Here is a 9,524-nt window from a genome sequence, read left to right on the forward strand (position 1 = left end):
TTACATAATTATTAAATCAATAATTAAGGTATGAGAAGGTTACTGAATATCACCTTTCTACATTTGACTTGAGGAAAATTGTTGAAAATTTCTAATCTTTTATGAATAAAAGTCTCAAATCCAATATCAGTTTCAAGTCACTGACCAAATGAAATTACTGCAACAGTTCCATCATCAATGTTTAACTACATTATTAACAAAAAGAGTGACTTCCTGTGTTTATACAATAGGCACGGGGGTTCCAGCAAGGTGAGGAGTTCCAGGTGTTTAAAGCAATGTCAAGAAGGGTGATATCATTTTGGTGCATGTCATTGCTTAACATAAGTACAATAAATCAAACTTTCTTGGTTTTCCCTCATTACATTATGATGCTTTTGAAAACGGTTTGATAAAAAAACTCGAGACAGAAGTTAAACTGGTCAAACTCCAATGGTAAAAGCTCATTCTGGAGATAAAATCATAGGAAACAAAAAAAAAGTTTTATTTTCAGTACTGAGCATTATCAAGTGTTCTGAATGTAACATCGATTGTAAAGATTAGAATATACAGAACTGATTTGCTTTTATCAATAATAATAATACTTTGTTACACAACCCCATTGTTTTATATAGGCTTCTTTTCTCTTCAGCAAATGTATATTTGGCTTTGAAAATATGCATCTATTGATGTAACCCTTATGTTCCTCTTATAGTATTTTTATATATATATACAACCAGAATGGAAGCAATTTATTGAAAAGCCATTGTTTCCTTTTTTTTGAAAATACCAAAAAATATTTTTTCCATGTTTAATGTTTTATTTTTCTCTTTTTTTATCTTATAAAATGTCACATCTTGATGCAGTTGATGTCAAGTGTGCTTAAGTCATATGAATCAAGAGACTAACAACGGTGGCTTCAGAAACTGGTGTGTTGCCTGTACAGCGATTTAAGTCAGATTAAACAGATCTTCCAATTTTAGCTGTGCATGTCAGTCAAGCTTCATCTTGAATAAATGTAGAAAATTGAGTTGTGTTTATGCTTTAGATTTTTGTTTCCCTTTTATTTCCAGCCAAGCATCCATTTTGTTATTCAAGATGAAATCCACATAGATGATAGAATTCTTTTTCAGAAAATAAAAAGTCTTCAAGATATTGGATGCCTCTTTCACCACGTTGACAATAAACGCACAAGAAAGACCATTGTGTAAGGCACTCAAAAGGTTCTTATCAATCACGAGAGATCAGTCACACTGACATTCATTCTCATGCCAGGACTCACTGCATGCACTGCTTTTGGAAATTCTGGTGTTAGAACACGTCCATTTTCCCCAGCACTTCCTGTAATTGACAGCCTTGCCTTGTTCCTCATGACATCACTGAAGGATATCTTAAATGTAAAGGGAAAACAAAGAATGTAACATATTCATGCAATGAAGTGAAATATAGAAGATTTTTTGCTTGGATAAAACACAATGGCAATAGAACAAAAAGCTAGTCACAATATTTTTAAGCACACTGAAAATGGTTAGAAGCCACTAGAGAAATGTTATGTTGTTAGTTTTCTGAACATTCAAATGTGTTTGAGTGTGTATGCTAAATACACTGGGGTAGATTTACCAAGATTATCTTGTTGAATATAATAGCTTGACTTACCAACATGACTAATTTGGAAAAGTAAGTAACAGATGAAAAAAATATCCCCAATGTCATCATTGTAACTGTAGAACTAGACTTCAGATGTCTACAGATAACTTCATACAGTGGGATGACCTTTTGGTTAGAGAAGTCTCATTTTTCTCTAGTCCACAGTCTGAATCACAAGAAAGATACTGAATTGGATAGAGGATAATAGAGCCTTACCTTTACTTATTTTTGACTATGTATGGATGAATTTGTATAGCATATATTTGTTTGCATATACAATTAACTTCAAGTTCACAAATGTTAAGCAATTACAAAATTGATGTACATGATAATAGGCATATTTGGCATTGAACTCCGAGTATGTTCAGAGTGCAGAAATCATGTTCATCATTGCCAGGAGCATTTTTGGAGTTCATGCTCTGACTCTTCTTCATTACTGGAGCACACCTCACAGAGCGTACTCAGAGTGTGCTTGCTGTGCCCCATCCAAGAGCAAGGTTGAAGGCAGAGCATCCAAACGGTGGCACCCAGTGCAATAGCTCTGATCCAATTTATCCTGCAGACAGTTGTGCAGCATTGAAATGGATGTAAAAGCAGCACAGATGTACCACTCAGATGCATTTCTCAGTCCGATGATTATTCATAAGCAAGGAATATAGAATCATGTATAAGTTAAAGTATTTTGCTGCTTTACTGCATATTTTTTAATTTACCAAGTGAACATTAAAGTTCAGCTTATTGCTATTAATGGACAAATAATTCCCAATTCCTAGGTTAAATCTGCTATAAACAGTGTTTGATCTGCCTGCTGCTGCTTGATTTGTTCATCATTTCATCTGCTGGAGAATGAGTACTCTACACTCCAGCAGGTCATATGATTCATTTTATGATGTTACAGATTACTCTGAGAGTAATCAAAGAGTGTAATGATGAACATACCTAATATAAAAAAGGCAAAAAGCTATGAAATATAATTAAGATTCCCAGAGAAATTGCACACTACTAATTGTATGGTGAAAGAAGAACATTTTCAGATTTGCCTACAGCTGTAGATAATTTAGCGCAAGAGACAAGCTCATTAAGATAGGTCAGTGTACTGGTATTTGAGTACCCTTGAACATGTGGATTGGGATCTGTACAGGACATAGCAGTTCAGTGTTCTGCAGTGAGACATATAATACTTCTCTCTATTTGCTACCTTGTTTTTAATTCCAAACACAGATATCCAGCCAGCCATTTACCATTCCTTATATATTAATCCCAAACACAAGGGGAAAAGTTATTAAGACTGCATCATAAGATGCAACAAATATATGAAGAGGTGCACACTTGTTATTAAATTTGGTTCATCCATGTACCAGAAAATGAAACCTAGTTGGCAAGGATCAGAGCTATGACTAACACTAATTTTTGCCATAAATTATAAATTTGTTGAGCTGCAGGAGGCCCCTCTTTCTTCCAATAATCCCCGCCCACGTTTTAAAAAGTGGGGAGGACTGTATAAAATCTAAAAAAAATTCCAAAAAAATTGTGCCAGAATCTGAGATTTTTTTCTATGCCAGAAAAAAAAGGGCAGATTGCATAATAAATTCCACCCAGAGTGTGTCTTGTTTAAGGGCTCTTTCACACAAGCGTAGTCAGCCCGCAGCGTAGCCACGTGCATAGCTCATGGCTACACTGCTCTAAAGATCGCGTGAATGGACTAATTCAAGCTACTTGAAGTAGTCTGTTCACACAATACGAGGTGCGGGCTGCGTGCTTTCAAGCTCCCATAGGAGTGTATGAAAAGCATGCACCAAAGATAGGACTGGTCCTATCTTTGCTCGCATCTCGGAGCTGCCATGTGAGTTTGCACTCACATGTCCTATTTTTGTTAGATGCGCTGATTCCATGCATCTAACAATCGTCCATGTGAACGCTTCTTTGGTTTCTATAGAAGCGCTTTCTGTGCGCACCTCTCATGCCCGTGTGAAAGAGCTCTAATTTACACAGTGATCCAAAAGTCTTCCTATGTGTTATCCCACCTTTCAAGAATGTGTCATTTTGCTTCTCTATATACTCAGTAGTTTGCATTTTTTTCATTTATGACACATGCATAGTGCATAGCCAAATAAAAAAACAATTATGACATTATTGCCCTGTATATGGGGCATTTTAATATTTTTTCGCCTAAAACATGGGCAGAGTAAACAAATAGTTTGTGCAATGTCAATATGGGGGATTCTATATTATAAGAGCAGGTGTACAAGTGCTTGTTCATCAGTATTTTGCAACTGTTCCCTCTCCTATGCAGCATTTTGCCTTTCTGCATGCTGTTGGGAATTGGCATTTGTAGCTGCCAACGTACTACTGTATCAGTACGTATGGCCACTTTTCAGTGATTTTGTATAGATTTTATCCCTTTCCAGTGGATTATTACACACTTTTGTGACAGCAACAAATAGCTAAATCTTCTCTTATGTCACCTATAAATATATTTAAAAAACTGGACCCAGGACAGAACTTAGTGGCCACCACTTGTAACCACTCTCTGTTTAGAGAATACACAGTTCACAATAGCACTCTATCTGTCCTTTAGCCAACTGAAAATCTATTTACCAATCTAAGGATTAAGTCAAGTGTTCAATAACTGGAATGTGGAACTGTAACACAAGCGTAACTGAAATCCAGATAGGTGATTCCCTGGAACCACCTTCATCCAAGACTTTTGTGACATAGTCAAAGAAATCATTGAAATTAGTTTGACATGATCTGCTTTCAATACATTTAAGGTGTTTAGGATCCAACAAGTTTTTGGTTTTCAAGTGGCCAATTAGCTTCTTTCTTCAGGAGAGTTTCCATTATTTTACTGCTACACATATTAAGCTATCTGGCTTAGTTACGTTTTTCTTCTCTACTACTCATCTTATAGATGGGTACAATGCTAGCCATTCTCCAATCATCAGAAACATCACCAGTTAAAAGGGACTGGTTAAAAAAAATCAGTGAGAGATGCAACAATCCAAACTAAGTTATTTAAGAACTCTAGTGTGGATGCCATATGGACCCATTGCTTGATTTAACTTTGAACACTTAAAAGCATTGTCTGAATTAGGGAAACCTTTGTTAAGTGGTCCCCCATGCATTAAAATAAAAAATTAGCGGTTACTCAAACCTTCATGCTCCCCCCATCCTTCGCAACTGGCTCTGATCTTCCTATAACATCACTCTACATGCAGAGCCCATCTACAAACAAGCTGCAGCAGCCAATGGCAGCGCTCACTGATCATCGCTAAGCGTTGTCATTGGCTGCTACAGCAGGTTTACGGGATAAAATCGGGGAGTGAGGAGAGGTGAACAACTGCTGATTTTTTATTTAATGCATGGAGGACCCCTTAACAAGTGTTTCCTTATCTTTGACAACCCCTTTAAGTTCACCTAAAATATTAGCCTCTAATGAAAATGCATCTAGACCCTTACAGTGAGAGGTAATACCATGTGCAAACATATTATGATTTGAAAGCAACCTTCTGAAGATACTGAGCAAAAGTAGCTATTCAAATGGCCCACGACAGCCTTATCCCTAACAATATAGTTCTTTCCCACATTTCTAACTTTTGTGATTCCAGTTTTCCTTCTTTCTGTCACTAATATACCTAAAAAAATGCTTTATCTCCTCTTTTATAAATGTAGAAATTTCTTCTTTTGTGCTTTAGTAGCATTAAAAATATATATTTTCCTCCTTTTATGTAGTTTTGTGCAGCTGTCAGCTACAATTCTGTTTTTCTTACCTTTTATAGACACTTATTTTCTTTTACGATATTACTGAGCACCCATTCAAATCTGCATTACAGCTTTTAGTCACGATTAATTTCTCTTTTCCATTTTTAGAGCAGAAATACAAGATTCAACATTTCCATTTTTTCTCCAATTAATTTCAGTGGGTTTTAAAAAAATAGAATATTTTCAGTTTGCTTCTATTCCATCAGGTTTCCATTTATTTTTTTAACCAGAACAAACAGCACTGGAGACTGCGCAATTTCAATTTGTTTCAATTTTAAAAAAAGAAACCTAATGGAATAGAATCAGAATGAAAGCATTCCATTTTTTGAAAATCCATTGAAATCAATGAGGAGATAACGAAAATGTTTATTTCCATTCTAATTTCATTTTTGGGATCAAGAAAGAAGTGTCTTTTTATACGCATCTAAGCATAGATATGGTGTTACACGGTACCTACCATTTGTAACTTTATGGATTTTTTAGAATAAAGGGGAGAATAAAAGAAGTGTTCTCAAGTAGCAGCTTTTCTCCCTTGTTGTGATTTACTTTTACATTTGCCCATTTTTTTTTACATATAATTTGGTTATTCTTATGATGGCCACTCCTAATGGTGTCCACCAGGCACTTGTACCTACTTTTTTATTCCATCCTTTTAATTATTTTTTTTAATACTTAGCAATTTCTAAGAAATTTGTGTTTCTGAAATCTAATTCTTTGCTTATAGTGCTAGTTATAATGTATGTGTCAAACAATAAACATCGGCGGCCACTAGAAGCTACATTTCTTTCACCTTAAGCTCAGACACCAGATGCCATTTGTAAAGTCTAAATCTAGAATGTTTTCTACCCTGGTTGACAACTTAACAAGCTGTTTTAGATTTGCTTTAGATAAGTGACTTTATTATATTCCTACTTTTACATGTAAATGCACTAGGCCTATTCCAATCAACCTCGGGCATGTTGAAGTCATTCATAATTAAAAAGTCAAATACTTAAAAAAAAAAGGCCAGCTCACCATGACTTCATATGAGGGATACACAGATATACAGGGAGGCACACGTATTCAGCATCCATAACCAGTAAAATCACAGCTTTATTACAGGTGTCATATGATCCTACAAAACAGCTGACATTTACACTTTTCAGGCCAATATAGCCCTTAGTTATAGCAACAGCATTGCTATGACTAAGGGCTGTGTTGGCCTGAAATATGTAAGCATTAGCTGTCTTGTTTGTTGTTGGATATTATGGAAACTATAAAAAAAAGCCGCCATTTTTCTGCCGATGGATGTATGATATGTTTTTTCTCCATAACTACAATATCTCTTTTTATTGCCATTTTAGTAATTTCATTAACCAACAGGTTATTGTAGAAAGTTCTTACTACCTAAGTGACATGCCACTTCTTCTCGGAATCGTGTTGGAAATTCTGCAACTGGATTTTGCCCATAAATGGGACTACATTTCATGTGAATCTGCAGCAAAATATATAGCAGAAATATGTGGCTTATCTGTAGATTTCTACTGTGGTTTTAGAGACAGAATCCAATGTGCCAGGTTCTGTCATGTGGACATACTCTAAGAGCTTCTAGGTGTTTGTTAGTATTTTGAATCACTGCTTATTTAAGACAATTGGTGACATAAGTAGCTACTCCTGCCCCCTTCTTCTTTTTACTCTGACTTTCCTGTACAACATGTATCCAGCCATGGCTATCTCCCAGTTATTACAATCTGGGAACCATGTCTCTGTTACCTCAGCCACATCCAGCTTATCTCTAGATATGATAATCATTAACTGACAAGGGGCATATTGCTTAGTGTATGAACATTACTACAAATGATTTGAAGAACATTACTATTACATTTTTTTTTAATTTTTACCAATATCAACTGAATTTTGCATACCAACCAACCGCATTGCCATGGTTGGTTAGGGCCAGAAATCATCACCATATATAAAATGTCTGTCTGCATTTTGTTTAAATATCTGTCCAAATAAACTGTTGAGCTCCCCACTGAGTACTTCTGTAACTTTATGTGATGGATGCAAGCTATTCCTTTTGTACAACTCCTTATTAGACCACCTGTTCCCATCATGACATACATACCCCAAATCTTTAGTTTTAAACTATTGTCTTAACCACTCAAACTCCAAAATAAAATGTGGAATTATCCATTACTAGAGAAACCTTTAACTTTTTAATATAGAATTTGGATGTAGTCATCTGAGAATGAGTAGCAGTAGGCTTAAAGTCACAAACATTTCTATAAAGATACAAATATTACTTTTTTTTACATTGAATGTATTTGTATGGCCAGTTAATTGATGGGATCAAATAAGTGCCAGCTAAAGTAAAACATAATCCATATAGACTGGTTATGTTCATTGGAGAATATTAATTATTAAGCAGATTAGTAGGGAACAGTTTAATTCCCTCACATAGATATTACAACTTTTCTGCAGCGCTACACATAATAATTGGTTTAAATAATGTGCTCCCAAGAAACTTCTACTTTATAAAGCAATCTACTTGATATTCCCAGAGTCCCGAGCAGTATATGGACCTTGGCTTTTTTCAGCTCTATCCTATCTGTCTTAAGGGGAAGCTAAAGTTGCCAAGAAAATCTATTTAAAAGCTGGCAGACGGGAGCTTGACTCTTATCTTCTGCTTGTCATTCTTTAAAAAATGTTGCTCCTATGTATACAGCAGGATGTAACAAACTGACCAAATTCTCAGTACAGCTCTTTTTGGAAATAGTAAATGTTTTATGGGGAGCACTTATTTCCGTGTGCCACTGAAATCAGTGAATTTTGCCTTTAATTTATTTACTTTGGGTCGGTTGCCTTGTGTTCATCGGTTATTGAGTAAATATGGACAGCAATGTGGCTTAATGGTTAACATTGTTGCCTTACAAAACTGGCTTTCTAAGGGGAAATCCAAATGGGGCTAGGTCTAAAATTTGCAGTTTCCATGATTTTTCGTCTAGTAATACTTTCCTTCCACAATAAAAAACACAAGTACAGGTTAACCAATTTGATGTAGATAATTATGATCTGTACAGTGCTGTGAGATATGCTGGCACTATATAAGCAACATGAAAAGATTAATACTTCTATATTTGGTACTTGTCATGGTAAAAAGAGTTATATACAGTATATTGAGTTTGTTAATGCACTTTTCTATAAGTCGATTACTTTCAAGTGTCCAGAACTAGAAGTAAGAGACATGTATGGGAATGTTCACATGTTGTGGATTTTGGTGTGGACCTCACCACAAGCCATGTCAAAATGTGCACCATTTGATATGGATTTTGACTTGAATTCATAGCAAATTTCACTCTTTCATTTAAAGGAGTTAAGTCTACTGTGGCTCCGCCCCCAAATCCGTGTCAAAATCAGATGAATTTTATGTGGATTTTGGTGTGGATTTTTAGCTGAAAAAAATCCACACTGATTCCGCTTTGTGTGAACACCCCCTTAAACCTTTTTCTAACCCACTCTCCCAACTCTTCTTTTTTGCATTATGATGCAGAATACCAGTGACCAGTATCACAACAAGAGTCTCTCTTCTATTGTCAACACCTTCCAGATCCAAGCTATCCCTAGCAACCTCCTCCAAGTAGTCCATTTAAATATGCATTTAAATACTGACTAAAATATGAGCTAAATTGAGAAATTAGCTGACCTTAATATTTTCAAACTCATGATAAAGTAATTTATTAGTTGTGATATCCATTTAGTCAGTGGTACCTTCAAGTATAGTATATGTAATGTGTAAATTTTTTGAAAGATCGTTCAATACTTTATCATCATGGATACAGGATACACATACGTGTGTAAGTTTTTAAGGGATAATTTCCTAGATGTATATTAATACTCCCTGTAAACTCTTTTGTAAATATACCCCAGTGAATGTTACACCATCATGGTTTCCACAATGAATGATAGTACAAAAATCTGTTTATGGCTATGGCTAGTACCCAGTGCCACCAAATGACAACTTAAAGGCACAGGGATGAAGTCAAGCGTGCACTTAAAAGTTGTATAAGAACCTCATTCCTACCCCCTAAATTTTTACACTTTCGATTCCATATACGTTGTAACCTTCCTTATAAGTTGCAAAATTCTGTGAATTCTGC

General features: G+C 35.4%; 1 protein-coding gene across 4 annotated transcripts in view; it reads right to left on the reverse strand.

The window, feature by feature from the left end:
• Window positions 1–397: 397 nt before the first annotated feature.
• GRIA2 (glutamate ionotropic receptor AMPA type subunit 2) overlaps window positions 398–9,524 on the reverse strand; it is a 190,886-nt gene continuing 181,759 nt past the window's right edge. For 2 of the 4 annotated variants that reach the window (XM_066573594.1, XM_066573593.1), the window contains exons 15-16: window positions 9,449–9,524; window positions 1,239–1,366 (exon numbers count right to left, since the gene is read on the reverse strand). The exon at window positions 9,449–9,524 is cut by the window's right edge and continues 173 nt beyond it. In XM_066573594.1, coding sequence (XP_066429691.1) covers window positions 9,452–9,524 — 73 coding nt within the window. In that variant the 3' untranslated portion in view covers window positions 1,239–1,366; window positions 9,449–9,451. Of the gene's footprint in view, window positions 1,367–9,448 lie in introns of all 4 variants that reach the window. The other 2 variants (XM_066573595.1, XM_066573596.1) reach the window with 1 other exon arrangement.

The sequence above is a fragment of the Eleutherodactylus coqui genome, chromosome 7 (genome assembly GCF_035609145.1).
Source record: "Eleutherodactylus coqui strain aEleCoq1 chromosome 7, aEleCoq1.hap1, whole genome shotgun sequence".
In the NCBI taxonomy this organism is placed as follows: domain Eukaryota; kingdom Metazoa; phylum Chordata; class Amphibia; order Anura; family Eleutherodactylidae; genus Eleutherodactylus; species Eleutherodactylus coqui.